We start from the raw sequence: 18,350 nt of genomic DNA on the forward strand, positions 1-18,350 counted from the left end.
GATCAATTGATGTGCAGGTGTCGGTGGATTGTTACATCATAAAACTGTGAGAGATGGTGATGGCTTGGGGAGACTTTAATCTGCCAATGGATTGATCATGGCTAATGATGATGATGATAAGACTTAACGACAGAGCTTCTCTCTTGTATTTGTTTTGTAGCTGTGCCGAGCACTGTGTTCGCTGCACGGGACCATGTGTGTGCTGGGCGTGGCACAGAAAGATCTCCTGGCCTTGGTCGAAGCTTCTCTCCGTCTTTCCACACTCCTACAGAGCAGCGCTGAACAGACTTTGCGACACGGTAGGTTCGAATCGATGTTCGCTTACATCACTGTTCCCGGCAGTATTCCTGTGCTAAAACTTGGTTGCTTGTGTTTGATGCCGTGTAGCGTCAGCCCAGGCAAGCAGTGAGGCTGACAGGTCGGCTAGCAGCCAACGCAGCCTTCAAACAGATATGGTCACGGTAAGATCACATGCTCATCTCGGGTGTCTTCATTACCACCTTCACTTGATAACAGCTGCAATTCAATCCCCAGCACTTGCTCCAGTAGTTCACAAGTAATGTGTATCATCAAGTCAAGTCAAAAGACCATATTGTTTCGTTTCTGAATGAAAAGCATCTTTGCAATGCTGGATTTTTATACGAAATGTTCCGAAACGTGTTTGGACTTCATGCGGAAAGGGTTGTTGTAACCATTGTAGTGGCCATTGTACCACATTGTGTCAAAGAATGGTCGCCAAAGGTAATGTTACTTCTTCCTAAGTTACTTATTTCAGAATGTGTATCCATCTGCACGTCCGATTACCATGGTTGGCTATGTACGGTGCGAAATAAGTTCAACATACATCCACCGTAGGGGCACACCTTTTATAAGCCCTGCAGGGAGTGTGTTTCACACGTGAAGAGATCTGAATTTTCAGTTATCAGAGGTGCATTAAGCCAAATACAGCAGAAAGTTATTTGACGGTCTCACCAATAAATGTGCTAAGGCCATCAACTCCAGACAGGCTAAAATATGGAATCATATTGTTGCACCTATAAGTGCGTGGGTGTGCTTGTGCTGTGCGTGTGTGTATCTGTGCATCTGTTCGTCCACTCAAGAGCTACCGCGAGCAACTGTGGCTGGCATTTGTTGCTCTGAGCCGGGCCCTGGATGAAGTAGGTGTCGCGCGAGGACTCACTCGACCCCGCAGTGGCTCAGCCATCACCTCCATGGACCCGAGCAGGGTGAGGCAGCCCCATTCACTTCTTGAACGGGAAAACTGTGCAGCCCCGCAATTTCTCACTGACGCCACTGCTCGCGGAAATAAGTTCCTGGAGAAAACCTGCCCTTCTTAGGGGATAGCAGAACTATTCTGCGCCGATAGCCTGTCATAGACATACTTTCTGTACTGCCTCTTACAGGCATCACCGCATTATCCTGCACATTGGTCTACACGTATGATGGCATGATCTACATTTGTACTGCACACGGGAAAAAAATATCTCTCATGGGCGAGCGGTGATGCGTTCGCCGCTTGTTGCAGAGGTTCGAGCCCAGCGGCTGCCCTGGTTAATACTGCGGGAGTTTTAATTGTAAATTTGCTTCACAGTGGACGTTAAAGATCACGTGGCCAATGCCTGTGTCAGAGACACTGAGCCGGCACCAGATGCTGAGTTGCATCTTCCTCTAAACCCTCGCCGTGTGTGTTGCCCCATCAGGGTGACGCTGAGGGATGTGAACAGGGTGTGGAGTCGAGCACTCGCACAGCATTGGAGGAAGATCTGCACCTGGAGATGCTGTGGGAGAGACATAGGGTGGCTCTCAAACTGTTGCACATGCAGCAGCCAACCTCCAGTGAGTGCCCATGAGAATTGTGTCTTCACTCCCTTATCTGTGTGTGTATGTTTGTATAAACGGCAGAGATATTTGGTATTGCATTGGCCGACTGATGTCTAAACCGGTTACTCAAACGTTTGGTTGGAGAAATTAGCCACCCCCTGTAAGCGGGTGCACGTGCCGGTTTTCCCAATTTGGTAATCCATAACATTAATTTTGCACTGCTACCACCTGCAAGCAAGCCTTTACATCTCCAAGCCTTAGAATGCACCTAGCCTGGTACGAGTGCCCTCATGATATCACCACCAATTTGTTATAGGGGAGTGAAAGGTGCTCACCCTCGCTGTTGTTCGATTTGTGCAGAAGCAGATGGCGGTCAACTCAAAAAGCCGGGGAGAAGTTGCAGAGAGTGCATTCCCAAGCAGCCTGGCACTGATAGCAGCCTCACAGGTACAGAAGCCTACCCTGACACCAAGCACTAAACCATAACGTGGCATGACCACAATCGCTGTGGGAAAGAGTAAGTTAACCCAGGAATATGTTAATTTATATACAACATTGTGGGATGCAATTCGCATGAATGGCACTGTGTAAAATAAAATTACTATTATTACTTTTTTTTATTCTCTGATTGTGGACGAAAGGGGAGGTTTGGCGAAGTGCCCTGAATCTCCGCAAAGTATGGAAGCGCGAGTCACGTATGAATCAGAGACGACTCCCATGACTTAAACAGCTTCACGGAAGCAAATGCATTGTGTATTTAAAGAATTGGGGGAGAGCTCTCCCATTGCGATGTGCGTGGTTGCCTCGTTTTTTTGCTACAGAGCTATGTTGCTAAACGCTCCGCATATGTCTGTGATGGTAAACCACAGAGGAAGATGTTCTAGCAACAGTCGGACGCAATCCCTTATCCAAGGCAGCGTTCATCATGCAGAAAGCCCTACTCGAGGCTTCTGCTCCTGCCAAGGCACCCAGTGAAGTCGCTAAGATGTTGGAGGTGAGAGTACAAAGGGCATGACTGTCGAGCGTGCGGAAAGTGTGACTGCATTGGGGCCCCGCAGGCTGGAGGGGCTCTCCGAACACGTGGAATATTGGGCAGGGGGCCCTCTTTTCAATTCCTTGTACCAGGCCCCATGACAGTAGCCACGCTCTGCACCGCTGCCCAGTTGCCAGCGCGTGATGTGTACCGTACATTAAAAATTCCGAGTAACCTTTTTTTGCGTAAAAATAAATCAGACTATTGCACCGATTAAACGAAACCATTCATTTTGAACAAGGTTTAACTGATTTTATTATTAACACGTTACAAATTGAACAGTAATATGACTTGGGTTAAGTTTGTGTTTTTTTATCATTTTGGTAACAAAAATGTTCCACTAAAATTGTGTCTTTTTTTTCATACTTCACCGCACTGATCAGTGTGGGCTAGTGAAGGCAGGGGTGCAGGGCTAGTTCAGATATCCCTCCCCACTCATGTTAATCATTGTCAAGAATTGAACCTAGGCCGTAGAGTTTGTAACACAGTGCATTAGCCACTGCACCAATGCTCCACTCCTAAGTAATGGGTGGGGAGTGGTGGCCAAGTGGTTAGTGCCATGAACCCAGAGTCCATGTTCAATTCTCGGCCACTACCCAACATCAGCGGCAAATGATATCTGAACTGACACAGCTTGGTCAGATATGGTCAAACAACTCCCACGACTGACACGCCTTGGGAAGGCCTTCATCCACCCGGGGACTAACAAAGGGCTGAAAACAAACGGTACCTGCGTTGGTCTTACGTGCGCTGTAGGGGGCGGCTGGCCTCATCCGCAAGGCAGAGATGGAGAAGAGCGGTTTTCATCTCCCGGGACGTGGCACGCCCAGGGGTCAGGGGGCCGTGCCACCACCGCCCCTCCTGCTGCGGTGTGGAGAACGCGGCGCGGTGTTCACCCCTGTGCCCTTCAGCGGCTCACCGCAGGTGCCACTGCTCACACGATCACACGGCACACGAGCTGCGTGTGATCGCACAAGCACGTGAATGCACGAGCATGCACGAGCGCACCTGCACACGTATGTATGTATGCATGTATGTTGATATAATTTCACACCGCACGTAGCCAACCGTGCTAATCAGAGGTGCGGGGGAAGGACAACAAACTAAACACAAAAAGCAGTTCTAAAGTTCTACATATGCCTGGGTGGCAGCTGCATCTGTGAATAAGTGACAAATATATATTAATATGCAAATTATTTGACTGCATGAATGCTTAAATGGATTTGTTGTTATCGCAATCGTCATCACCATCACTACCACCACCACGATAATTGTGACTATAATCATAATAAAAAAAATGTTTTTATCATTCTTGATATTTTGATTGTCTGTATTTCTGTACTATACTGCAATATTTTTTTACATTCTTTATTTGTTTACACCCCAGGTCTCTTTTGAAAGAATAAACCCTTTGGTTATAACGTGTTCATATATGTATTATGCGTGTGTTTTTACAAAACTCACCTTCATATTGTCATCACTATCATCATCATACCTACTAAACCAACAGGAGTCTTCCAGTCTGACTCGGGAATTGAGGACTGTAAGTTATCACAATAATTGCTTGTGCAGGTCCAAATCAGGGCTCTGTTTTGTTGATCGCTCTCTCGGTGACGGCAGCCTTGTCCCACCTCCCCACAGGTGGTGTGGTACCGACTGTTCGGGCGCACGGCCGCGGGACACAACGTGAAAGTGCGGCTCAGTGACTACCACCTGCAGGGCACTGGAGAGGAGGTACAGAGCACAGTGGAGCCCTAACCCGCCAGCGCCAGGCCTCTCAGTTCATGCACGGGCGGACATGGGTTGGCCCAGCTACAACTAGATGTGTAAAGTTACGTAGGACAATCTATTGAAATGTATTCTTGCGCTTACGATAAATACATTTAAATTTGCATGTTAGAATATTTGTTTTATGATTCATGTAAATTAGATACAAATGGTATGCGAATGTTACATTTAGATGAATTGATTGAACAGAACTATACAAAATAGACAAGGGAAAAATGCAAATTCTGACGATATAAATTTTTTTTAAAAATCGAATCATGATCCCAAATCATGACAATTCGTCGAGGAAACATTCCATCATCATTATCATCATGTGTGGCTGCCCGGGGTTTGATATTTGATCTCAGCTGCGTGAGCTCAGAATTTGTGACGCGGCCAATAAGAGCCACCTGAGACGCCTGACCCACCCTCGAAACGTCTCACCGCGAACGCTTACAGGTGCTCGCGGGCGAAGGGTGCCTCCTCCGTGCCGAGGGGCTGCAGCCTAACGAGAAGTACGTGTTCGCGGTGGCGGCATACGCTCGCGACGGCAGCCTGGTGGGGGGCACCATTGGGGAGACCACTCGCCCTATCCTGGCATCGTGCCCTCTGCCCACACTTTTGGCATGGGCCTATCTGGCGCAGGTTTGTCGCACAGCACCCACCCAACCACTCATATCCATCAACCAGTCTACGAGACCACCAACACACCCACCCATGAGCCAGCCCACCAATAAACTATCCACCAGCCTACTAACCCACTGACACACCTATCCGTCAACAAGTCTGCTCATCCACTGACACTAAACTAACTATTCCCACCAACTTACATAACTCATTAAACAACTCACTAACCCTCCAACACACTTACCCGCTCAATAAACCCATCAACAAACAACGAACACACCAACACACCTACCAAGTAAATACCCAACCCAATCACAAAGCATCCAGCAGACCAACCCTCCTATCTACTAATACCACCCATGCAACTACCTGCCCATAAACACACTTATTCACCTCCCAACCAACAAGACCACCAACCAATCCGAATGCACCGATCAATCAACCCGTTAACCCACATAGCCGCTTCCCTCGGCTAATCCACTGTGGCGTAGCAGTCAAGTCTGTAAGGTTTACGTGTAAAGCAGAGAAACATAGTGACGTTCAAAAATGTTGCCCGACTTTTTAAAGGCCTTCAAGAGTGCTATTGTGGCCGGGTGGTGTTCTGTTGTTGCAGGTGGCTTTCCAGACGCGATGTTTCACCATCGCGAGGTCAACGTGCACACTGCTCTGGGATCATTTTGTGTCCTCGCCAGAGTCTGAAACTGATTCTGAAGACTCTGTGAAGCGGTGGAGGTAGGCTAAAGCAACCACATATCTGGGAAGCTCAACCAGGACCAACTTTTATATAGCGGCGTGCACTCAATCACTATCCCGCCCACACAGTGAGTGTTCTTGCAGTTTGTGACATTGACCCTGCCTACTGCCCGTAGGCCGCCCCACCCCAGTCCGCTGCCAACCCGACCTACGACTCAGGTAGCCCTGCCCTTTGCCAACCTCGTGAATTGAGCATGAGGCCTGAAAATATTAACTGGGAGAAAATATCCAATTTTCTCAAATGCTTTGGAACACAGGAACAGCCTTTCTGAACCCAGGACGTTTGGTAGCTTTAAGGTAATCAGAATAATGCTTCAATGCCATGTATTAACCCAGGTAAGTATTAACGAGTCGTAATGCACATTTTCAGGAGGGTGGTCATGCACTGAAATGTTTGTACAGTTACATTAATGAGTGTTTGGCCTTGGATTTGGACAGAAGCCATACGAGAATACTCAAAGGTGCAACCATTCTGTTTGTAGCTACCTTCAGTAACTGGGAATATTACAATACATTGATGCCTCAATTGCAATCAATTGTTACGTTAATGTACAAGTTATGCGTGTATCAATGTATTCTTTATTAAACAGAATAGATAAGCAGACAATATGTCTCCTTCATATATCTGGCACTTTGGGTGGCAGATTTGTGCCAGAAAGGCACCATGTGTTAACCAAAGAGAAATGTACTTGACTTGACTCATTTATTAGAGTAATTTATTACCAGAGGAGAGCCCATCCTGTGGACACAGTACATCTTCCCCATGAGTCCATCCCTCTCTCCCATTCACACTTAACGCACGCACGCTCACTAACAAAACCATACATTCGTGTGGTGTTTGCACTTATGTCTCCATAGGCTGCGGGAGGAGGCAGTGAGTGGGGCGTCGCCCATCCTTCTCAGGCTGTTTGTGTCCAGCGTCTTCATCTCATGTGACGTGACCATGGGGGGTGCATCTGTCTCCTCGGAGAAGCGCGTTCCCCTGCAATGGCAGGTACGGGAAGAGAGTGGTGGTGGTCTTGGTATTGTTGGGTGGCTGTAGAGCAAGTGTGGCATCCCCGCTCGAGCTCTTTGGGTTTGAGGCCACGTTACACGAGGGCATGATTCTTCAACTGGCAGACTGCAGTCCAGATGTGGCCCACGATGGCTCTAGGAGCGTTCCACTGAGAGATATGTGGCTCTCCATTATGAGTAAGATGTAAGATATATAAACGAGAGATAGAGATTATAGAGCTGTAGACAACGTGTATGTTATTGAGAACGTTTATTGGGTATTTTGACTTCTTTTCCAAGCTGTACGGACTTCTTGGTAGAGGTGGGAGGGCCCACACTTTACCACACCACACACGGCCTATAAATCGAGCAACTGTGGTACACCTATTTATACTGCTTCATGAACAGAGGCAGGAGAATGGAAGCAAGTTTCACCATTGTTTCAACTGCCGTACCAGGAAATTGAACCGGCAATCTCTGGATTGCAAATCCAGTGTGCTCATTACACCGTGGCAGCATAGCGCCATCCTTGATGGGCCCTGCTCACTGCCACTGACCTCTGGGCGAGTCCGCCCCTGTGTGATGCCCTCAGAGCGCCCGTCTGGAGGAGTGCGCACGTGTGCTGGTGGCGCTGGAGCTGTGTCATCATCATCTGGACGAGCCGGCGCTGACCTTGCAGGCCGGGGCCACGTGTCACGGGCTTCTGGCGCCTTTCATGTACCACGGCGTGACTTCAAGAGCCGCGGCAAAGGCATGCGTGCACCACACACACATGCACAAATATACACAAAGACAAAGATCCTCCATATAGCCTTGACAGACTGTTGGTGCAAGTGCTGTTAGCGAGCACCTGTTGAAGGCCAGCATGGTACACAAGGGGGTGGGTGGCCAGCACCACACCCGGCCATCTTTGTTTCCCCAGTGTGATGTTGGCCGTGAGCGGGTATCGAACTTGGGTCGCTGGGTTCGTAGCGCAATGCTTTAACCGCTACACTACTGCTTCCCTATATATACACACACACACACAGGTGCACACAATCCACACACATTGGCATAGAGACTCATCTACATGCCTTCCTACTCATTTACCCATGCACTTATCAACAAAACGAAGTTTAATTTTGGTTCGGTTTGTGTACTGTGATGTTTCTTCAGGTCCTCTGGTTATGCCTGGATATGATAAAGGCAGTCCCGGCATCTGTCCGTGTGCGCAAGCAAGCGGGCTTCAGTGAGAGTCTCCAGCACATGGTGGCGAAAATGTCACACTACCTGGCCAAGGTGATTGCCACCACCCTTTTGTGGTTATAGGAAAATGATTCCCGCAAGGCATGAGGTTGCCACACGTTCTGATTTTCCCAGGATGTCCTCTTTATGAGGTCGCCGCCTTGGGGAAATTTGGACGGCTTCCTGGGTCAAAAGAGGTATCCTGATGCAATTCTCTGACTCGGCCACCTCATTGTAAAATTATAGGTGTTGCTGTACATCAAGATCAGCCGTACAAGGAATAATTAAAAGTCGCGGTGTTTGTCAGTTGAATAATAATAATGCACCATTCAAGACACTGCATTTACACATCTTTCTCTCTTCCTATGGTATTGTGAGATATTCATCTCATATTATGACATGGGTTTCTGTAACTCAGAGAATGTAATTATGACATTGTAGAAAGTTTACGTATCGATCTGTCTGGTTGTTTATCCATATGTCTGTCTTTCCATCCATTTTTATGTCCATGCATCCATATCTCCATCTATCTATCTACATATTTATTTGTATAAAAAGATGTCTTTGTCTGTCTGTCCATCTCTCAGTGACAGCATTAACTCGGGTACATTTCAGTGTCTGGAGTTCAGTGAGCGATCATAATTATGATTATGATCACCCAGGGACACATGCCAACCACGCTACGCCACTTGTGGGATCCGTGTCGACAATTAAAATTTCATCGAGGTCAATGATTGCTTCCTGTGTGAGGGCGACCCCTCCGAGGTTGGGCTGAGGTGGTCGATTGCTGATGTTTCACCGCACTTTGCACAGGCGCACTGTGAATGGGATGAGCCGGACGTCGCTGGTGATGCCTTGGAATTGGGAAAGCGTCTCCTTCGTGAAGACCTTGATGGCTTGGCCCTGCCCTCGTCTCTCGAGATGCCCAGGGCGACCGACAGGCAGGATGTTGGCAGTAGCACACTGCTGGAGGTCAGGAAAACACTGCAGTCGTGTCTTTATTCATCGGTGTAGATGGTCAAAGAAAGATGCGTATCAATTAATCAATTGCTCTTGTCTTGCAGACACACACCTACATAGCATGTTGTGGGCTGTCCAATATACGTTTAAAGCTTCTATAATGAGAAAACAACATTAAAACCATAGCCAGTCTTATATAACCCCTGAGGCCACTGTACTAGAGGCAAGAAGATACATTAATCTCGAGTTGAATCACCACTGCTAATCATGAAAAATCATCGAATCGCGAGGCAGTGGATTGTTACACGTCTCGTTTGATAGCTGGTGGATGAAGGCTTCCCCATGCCGTGTCAGTCATGGGGGTCCTTTTACTGCCACTGGCTAGAGTGGGTCAGTTACGGGAGGGCCCAATGTCACTTGAAATGTCACTTGCCACTGATGTTAGCTGTAGCGTAAAATTGAGCTCAGGTTATCGCGTTCAGAACGCAGTGTGCCAACCATTGCACCGTGGCCCCCACTGGATAGTATGTGTAGTATTATTTATACAAGTATGTACATACTTTAAAGTGTGATTGGTGTCCTTACAGTCAAGTATCGGAAAAAGACTCACGATTAAAAAGCAGCTGGCACCCAAAGAGGAACGCAACTTTACTGCTGAATTAAACGCATTGGAGGCTTTTGCGCTAAAGATCTCGAAACAAGGTAAGTTGGACTTTAATATTGTGTTCAAAATGTCTCACTCACTAGGTGGTGATGTTGTTGCTGTTGCGTGTGACTCACAAGCGGAAATGTTTGCAGGTTCATATCCTGGTCAGGGCATGAGTCGGTGTTTCAATTCTCTGGAACCATTGAGGAATGCAATGAGTTGTCTTGAGTTGTCGTCCTATGGAATGGCACGAGTGCGCCCTGCCATAGGAATATGGAATTTACGCAAGGAGCTCCATGCTAATTCGAGCAAGGGGACACTTTGGTTGACTTTTAATTATCTCCTACAGTGAGATCCGTCATGTTTTTTATACGTACGAACGCCCCTTGCTCATTCAACTATTGGACGAAGGCCTCCCCTGCCATGTCGTCTGTGGAGATTGTTTAACCATAGTTCACCACGTCTACTCAATGTGTGTTGGGGAAGTGATGAGGAGGAGTCCCAGGGCCGGTTCAGATACCACTCACCACTGAATGTTGTCTCTCCTAATCTCCCATGCCATAACCAGATGTCAAAGCAGATCTCACGGGACTTGAAGATCCAATGGTGCTGCATTCATGTATTGCGAAACTACCTCTTAAGATGGCGCACAAGGAAGGTATTTTCCGACAGGGTTATTCACTCATTAGAATTCCATGTCCGATGTGGATAATCGAGGGGAAAAAATACACAATCAAATGTTTCCAATTGGTGGTTACCTTTGCACTCTGAGTTAGAGTCCTGTGCGGATCTAACCTTTTCACCCGCGACCCGACCCCTTACCTGTGACTACCTGAAGCGACCCAAACCTACAAGCCAATTCCACACTGCTATCTTTCCCGCAACCGCGACCCGACCCCTCAAAAATAATGCAATAATGTTATTCCTGCAGTGTTAAAGCACTTACTGCCATTCAATCTAAAACGCCTCTGCTTCTAAATACAAATTCTGGGAAATATTGAACCACATGTGGGACACAGTACTACAGTACTTACTCTGCTAATAGTGCACACTAGCTGTTATGTGTATCTATGTATCTCTATGTGTGTGTATCAATGTGGTAGTGTAGTGGTGAGCCCACTGCACTATGAACCTTGCGACCTGAGACCTGAACTGGTCTTAGGCCTCCCCGAGGTCGACTCAGCCAGGGATGGCATTGATCATTCCACCCCCTTATTTACCGTGCCAGCCTTCACAAGTGCTCGCTCGTAGCACTTGCTCAAATATCCTGAAAAGGCAAGACGGGTGTTTTTTGTCTTCGTATATGAGAATAGGAGATGGTTTCCGTGCCCTGGAAATGGTGATGTTGATGTTTGTCGGGTGAGTCTTTACGTCTTTGTTGGGCACAGTGATGAAGTTCCACCGACACCCTCGTTTCCTGGAGTTCTTCGTGCATTTGCTCAACCGAGCTCTTTCTGAGGACGCGGTGGAGCTGGCGGTGGAGTGGGGTGAAGACATTCAAGTTTGGCTCATCAGGTCCTGACATCATCATCAGCAGCAGCAACCTCATCTATATTATACAGTCGTCAGGAGCAGCAGCTGTAGTAGCAGCAAGAGAAACATTATTGTCAGGAGCAGCATCAGTAGCAGCAAGGCCATCACTATAAACAGCAGCAGCACATAACCAACAGCACACTTATTGACATAATCACAAAGCATTTGATAATAATACGAATGTCGGTTGAGATTATATTTTTAAGTGGCTGTTATTGCGCTAACTGCCCAACAGGATGTTGCTGTGATGAGAGCGCTTGGCTCACAGCCAGAAGGGCATGAGTTTAATTCCAAATCAGGGGTTGACTCTGCCCATCATCCCCTCTGTGGAGACAATTTACTGTGTTTAGTACCACATTGAGAGCTACATTGGCTATGTAGTGGGCAGCAGAGAGCAGCACAGAAAAATCCACTGTTCTGTGCATTTATGCTCCCCGCCTTCACCAACCTGCACTGACCAGCATGGCGAAAGTGTGGTCAAAATACATTCCTGCGGAGGGAGCTGGTAGGAACGTTGGGTTGCTCGGTCAATGGCCAGGGTCAACGGTGGCGTGGTGTATTCCGCAAATATGCCCGACTGTGAGGGCGGGCACAAACCGGCGTGAGTAGGTTAAACGTTGAGTTTTATAAGGGCACCACGGGATGACCAGCCTCTCCCCACCCAGCCCCACTCCTCCCACCCCCCACCCAGCCCCACCCTCCCCACCCACCCAGCCCCTCCCCACCCAGCCCCTCCCCACCCTCCCCACCCTCCCCACCCAGCCCCTCCCCACCCCACCCTCCCCTTCCCACCCTCCCCTCCCCTCCCAGCCCCTCCCTGCACGACGGACGGACACAATAATCCCCTGTGGGCTGGTGTAACCAGGAGGTTCCTACCAGTACCAGGAGGTTCCTACCAGTACCAGGAGGTTCCTACCAGTACCAGGAAGTTCCTACCAGTATAACTCCCCTCAACCCACGTGGCGTGGGGGAAGTGCCTCACCGTGATTATGTGCACACAGGGGGCACGGTCCCGTTGCTCGTCTGAGCAGCGACACTCCGTGGCGTTCTTGACTTTGCTCCTCTGCTGTGTTTTTTTAATTGCAGACGGAATGAATTGATTCTCGGCCTCAAACCAGAGCTGGAGAAGATGACAGGGCTTATCAGAGTGGGCACGGATGATCCAAGGAAACAGGCCAGTATCATTGCCGACTACCACAAGGTGTCTCCCCACTCATCGTTTGTTCATTCTTACTGTCATCCCAGGCCATATTGGCCTTTTGTTGGTGTGGAAATGTAAAGTTCATGCAAGCGCTTCTAAGTACAGTAAAACCTTGGATTGCGAGTAACTTGGTCTGCGAGTGTTTTGCTAGACGAGCAAAATTTTAAAATAAATATTAATTTGATAAACGAGCGAGGTCTTGCAATACGAGTAGTACGTGTATACGCTTTGTCTGCCGAGTGTCACGTGATCACAACTGATATACGAGTGCTTTCATATACGAGTGCTTTGGATTACAAACACGTTTCCGGAAGGAATTATGCTCGCAATCCAAGGTTTTACTGTACAGGCTCAGCGTAGCCTGTTGCTGTACTCTGTAGTGTATTATGTATCAATTAGAGTCAACCCAAATTTTTATTTACACTCATAAAATATACCGTGTGTATTAAACTCTATACGAAAGGTAAATAGTTTAACTATAATTTCATATAGTTTTAATGATTTTGCTCACATATAATTCCTTTAATGGCATTTGTCATTCATGATGTCATCCAGCAGTAGATTGATCATGACTGATGATGTAACATTGGAATATATATTAGTCTATCAGAGTAGCTACTCTAAAGAAGAGCCATTGCGCGTCACATTCAGTCATTGTATATTGTTTCTATTATAAGACATGGACAATGACAAACATGAAAAAAAAGTGTTTTTCTTCTCTTCTTACTAAACATCCCGGCCATCTGAGTCAACTTCCTTTCAGCTTGTCTGAGATGTGTACCACGCACGGATTCTTCCTCAACTTTCCATGTCTGATCTGATCAAGTCTTGTGATCCCTTAGCTTCACATCACCATCCTCATGTCTGCGGGGCACAACATATGCTCCTCCCTTATCGTCTTATACGATTGCCGGTCTCGCAGAACATGTGATGAACGAAAGAATGCTCAGTGCTGTCTCCTGTCTGCCGGTAGAGCCTGGAGCCTCAGCTCACAAGCAGATCCACCGTGGCCCCAAAGAGATCAGTCCCAGGGAAATTGTCGAGGCAGAGGTGAGGGTCGCGGATCGCGGTTCACGTTCAATATCAGGTGCAACGTAAAACACCAGATTCGTTGCATCTTGAAGAAAGGGCAGATGTTTCCCTATTCACGTTTCTTGATTTGACCTTTGATTGAGTAAGATAACTCAGCAGCAACCCTCCAATGTTGCTTATGACTGCCATTAAATAATGATCAACCTCTTCGACGGATAATTATTAAGGTGCGCCAATTAAACCACACACAATGTAGTGGCCACGCACAATTGCGATGGCGTGCACACCATGAGCGGTTGACGTGCGCGGTCGACGGCGCGCAAAAGCGTACCGTTGTTGCGTTCACAAAAGCGGCAACGTCATCTCTCCTCCCCTGACCCATATCGCTCGCCTCATCGCAAGGGAGAGCAAAAAGCAGCACGAGAAGAAAGCTCTGGAGCAGCTGACAGGAGCGCTCACGAGCTTCATTCGACCGCTCATCCGTCGCCAGCGACTCCGCCAGGTCAGTCCGACCCTCCCAACTCAAAACAGGCATTCGGCCTGAAAGACATGAGATGCTTCCACTCGTTCGTTCTTTCATTCATTTGAATGCAACTTGAATAATAAACAACAAAACAATGTGATGGTTAGAAGGCCTACCCACGCAGTGTCGGTCGTGGGGGTTGTTTGACCATACTTCACCACGCTGGTCGGTGCACGGTGGTCAAGAGATGATCTAGAGCCAGTTCCTATACCGCTCGCAGAGTATCAATCACAGCAGCACTGCTCCACTACAAGGCGACATTTAATTATCAGTAAAATACATTTTAAATTAATAAGCTTTTGTTCAGAAGCTCACATTGACCAAGCAATGAGTAAAAAAAAACACGTGAAGGGATAGGTTTGAGATGCAGTTGCTTTTAGATGCTCTCTCAATCCAAATGTTATTGTATTTTTATTATTATGACTGTGTCTGGGACACTGATCCAGCACCGCTGAATACCTGGGCTTGAACGCAGTCAGCCACCACCTAAACAAGTAGCTAGTGTAGTGCGTAAACTTTTTATGATGACACCACCTCCTCACGTACTGTGCTGGTGGTGATTGGGACTCGCTAACAGTACTTATTCCAGCAGCCTCTGCGGCTACGTGGAGGATCTTTGTCTAAAGCTACCAAATGTTCTGGTTTGGCCAGAAGAGTTCCAGCTTCAGAAGAGTTGCCCTGGTGTCCTCAACCATTGGCGATCATTTAAATTTTTACCCATTTTTGACATTTCTGTGCTCTTTCTTGACTCGTGATATTGGCAACTCGTGGAGCCTGAATAGTGGGAGTGGTTGGCCCAGGAGTAAGCAGTAGAAGAGTGAGGAGGCCACTCACTGTTGGCAGGGTGAGCGATTGAGCGGGCATGGCTATGTGATAATGGGAGGGGCTGCATGCGTCCTTGTTGAGCCCATGTGTCCCAGTTGTCTTTCCGTGTTTGTGTCACGTGCCTCGTATTGCAGGTGTGTACAAAGGAGTGTCTCTGGCGGAGTCGGTTTAACCAGCTGCTGGGCTGGTGTCACCTCACTCTCTTCCTGCGCAAGCGCGAATGGGTGCAGAGACACAACAAACCGGGGCTCTGGAGGTGAGCGATCCTCATTTCCTTGCACTTTTCTGCGCTTGTTTACGTCGCTATCAAAACCAATTGGTCGCGTTTTTTCTCAACAGGGGAACTCATGGGCCCTGTCCAAACTTCACTAAGTCAACTTGTTTTCTGTACCCTGCCACCTAACTACACACCTACCCGCATGCTTAGCTGCCTACCAATTACGTAACCTGCATATCTACCTACCTGCTGAACCTACCTACATACTATCCTACATACATATTCCTGCCTACCTACTTATATCTACTTTCCACCTCCATGTATACATACCCACCCACCATCCCACCTTCCTGTCTACATGCATACCGAATTGCCTACTTTCCTCCCTACGAATCCAGTTCTTCAGCCATACAGACAGGATTTTAACGCACATAGTAACTAACATCCGCACGATCCGCTAACCTTGCCGGAAAAACGCCGGACCACGGTGTTGGACCACAGCAAAGACAACGGCGCTCTGTGCTTACAGCGACGCAGCCGTGGACTCCAACGTCTTCTCGCTGGAGGCGTCAGGGGTCGTGGTGGCGATGCCGGAAGTCCCAGCCTCGGCTCGAGATGGCACCAAGGAGACAGAAGTCACCAGGGTGGTGACGGCGCAAAAGTCCGCGTCCTCCCAACGCCGCGTTCTGGGTGCCGTAACCACTGTTTCCTGCCCTTGTCCCCAAATTTTGTCCCGATTGTGTGATCGGAATCGCTCGCGTCATGAGACAAGGCATCAATAGAATAGTGTAATGCTTCGTGATTAAAATCGGCCCACGGAAGGAGATATATCACACAATCTATAAAATTGTCACTGGTGTTGGCCATGAGCGAGAATCGGACGCGGGTCACCGGGTTTGCAGCGCAGCGCGCTAACCACACACACTTGGCCATATTCCCACCTTAATGAGCGTTCTACGCCTGGCGCCATGTGTGTTGAGAGCAGCCATGATGAAGGTCGCTGGCAGTAACGGAGGGAGCGATGACGAACACGATGATGACGACGACGATGACGACGACGACTGTGATGGTGGCGGCGACGGCGGCGGGAGCGGCAGGTCAGGATCCAGCTCCGCGGACTCGTCGCACGGAGAGGCGAGGTCCAAGAGAACTCGGAGGAGCGCCGGAAAGGATGACGATCCCGGGGCTTCGCTCGTCGAGCTGACGGAGCGCCTCACGGCGGCCTGCACGCACCTCCGCAGGGCCGTTGTGAGTATCTCCATGCCCCCTGTCCTCTCTGTACGAACCGTTACATGCTGACCCTGTGCGATCAGATCTGAAAGAAAATCAAGAAGCTAATTTGTTCAAAAAAACACGTTACAGAGTAGATGCAGAGCATAAAATGCCATGTCCTGTGGGGATGTCATTTAAAGGTGGTTAGGTTCATTGCAACAGGATATAGGAGCAACGTCAACAAAACTACAATTTGCATTCTTATCGCATCTTATTAAGATGTTGTTGTGCACGAAACTGCATTGTGGGATTATTTATGTTATAGTGAGAGACATAAGTAGAGGAAAGAAAGGAAGCTCTTGAGCCCAGACAAGGAGGCCATCACACTGCGGGCTGGAGGAAGGAAGTTCCAGACTACGAGGGCAGCAGAGAGAATTAGCAACCACCCACTTGGTGAAGGTTGACTGGGGGGTGGGCAGGGAGCATCGAGGGATTGGAGTGAAGTGGAGTGAGATGTGAGGTCGGGGTTTGTGAGGGGAGGAGAGCGAGGTGAGAGGAGAGTCAGACAGGGTCGTGTCATGGTGGCGAGATGTTAACTACTTCACCTGGTATGCAGGAGGTCTTGGGTTCGATCCCGACCCTGACGCCTGTATATTTGGAGTTTCAAGTTCTCCCCTTCGTCACCTGGATTTTCCTCCGGGTCATCTGATTTTCACCTCCACATTTAGAAACATGCGTTTTGAGTATTTGGCTGCTATACATTTCCGCACGATAAGCCACTTTGTTTCACAATCATTTGCGGCCAGGTCGCTTCTGAAAAAGAGCTATATATCTTCTTGGTTCTTTCGGTAAAGTCACGTAGAAGGGAAGTAATAAAATAATAAAAATAAAACATAATAAAATAAAATAATTTTCACGACGTTTCGGCTACAACGCAAGCAGCCGTCTTCAGGTGAAGAATGAGACACTGCCAAGCTAGGAGCTTATATATAAGCTGGGTTGGAGGTGGAAGAAGAGCGCCTTAACAAAAAAAATGTGCATATCAATAGGAATTTAGCATATTCATGGGAAATGCGTAGGAGGTGGGCGGGGGGGTTTCAAAGTCATATTATGCCAATGCATTATGCAGGATCAACAGCACCAAGGGAGGGTGCAGGGAGTAGCATTAACAAAGGAAAGGAATGTTAATAGTATGTAGCTGCAGTCACTAAACAACCACGTAGAAAACTAAAGTATAAACTACATAAAAAACTAAAGTATAAACTGCATAGCATCATCAGTATACTCACTATACTCTACAATAAGCTGAGTTACTAACAGCAAGCAATACATTACAATTCTACGTCGCAAAAATTATATAATATGCTTCCATCTAAACTTTATTCTCTTACATCACACGAGCATACACCGTATTATATACTGCAATAGATAAACCCAACATTAAATTATATACTGTATTGCTATAAACCACCCTAACCCTAATTTTGAAGATGGCGAGTGTGATCCTGAAATTGATCTGGAATGGGATTTTTAGTCAGTGGAGGCATTCGAGTATCGGTGTGATGTGGTCTCATTTATGGGTGCGGGTGAGAAGTCAGTGGAATTCTAGATCATCCGGAGTGTCTGAATGAGATCAAAATTAATCAATACAAATATTAGTTTCCATTCTCATCTAATCTAGATGTATATAGTGCTTCATCAAGGAGCTTTAAATCAATTATAAAATTGATGATGATTTGAAATTAAGAATTGAGTTATTGTAAGTGGTGGTGGACTTTTGATGACAGTAAAACAAGGGGAATTGATAAGGAGGGGTTGGGATAGGCCTGGTCGTAGTTGGGGGGGGGGGGGGGTGACAGAAATCTTTGGGGGCTGAAAAGTAATGAGGCATCGTTACATCGAGAAGACAAAGGGGGTCTTCGAGGCGCACGAGCCAGGAGGGGGAAGGGGGCCACCATTGACCCTGGCAGCTGCGTGCGCGCG

The 18,350-nt window shown here is 47.8% G+C and overlaps 1 protein-coding gene across 1 annotated transcript in view; it reads left to right on the forward strand.

The window, feature by feature from the left end:
- The window catches only part of CFAP54 (cilia and flagella associated protein 54), a 67,233-nt gene that overhangs the window by 17,607 nt on the left and 31,276 nt on the right, over positions 1-18,350 (forward strand). Inside the window, 23 exon segments of the mRNA XM_078874180.1 lie at positions 161-299; positions 388-461; positions 1,101-1,226; positions 1,701-1,836; positions 2,182-2,268; positions 2,691-2,815; positions 3,611-3,778; positions 4,496-4,588; positions 5,081-5,266; positions 5,862-5,980; positions 6,860-6,995; positions 7,587-7,745; positions 8,150-8,272; positions 9,032-9,190; positions 9,766-9,880; positions 10,393-10,482; positions 11,213-11,339; positions 12,444-12,558; positions 13,532-13,608; positions 13,993-14,092; positions 15,073-15,194; positions 15,685-15,845; positions 16,141-16,403. Of these exon segments, the coding sequence (XP_078730306.1) occupies positions 161-299; positions 388-461; positions 1,101-1,226; positions 1,701-1,836; positions 2,182-2,268; positions 2,691-2,815; positions 3,611-3,778; positions 4,496-4,588; positions 5,081-5,266; positions 5,862-5,980; positions 6,860-6,995; positions 7,587-7,745; positions 8,150-8,272; positions 9,032-9,190; positions 9,766-9,880; positions 10,393-10,482; positions 11,213-11,339; positions 12,444-12,558; positions 13,532-13,608; positions 13,993-14,092; positions 15,073-15,194; positions 15,685-15,845; positions 16,141-16,403 (3,000 nt within the window).

Source organism: Lampetra fluviatilis, chromosome 38, assembly GCF_964198595.1.
Source record: "Lampetra fluviatilis chromosome 38, kcLamFluv1.1, whole genome shotgun sequence".
NCBI lineage: Eukaryota > Metazoa > Chordata > Hyperoartia > Petromyzontiformes > Petromyzontidae > Lampetra > Lampetra fluviatilis.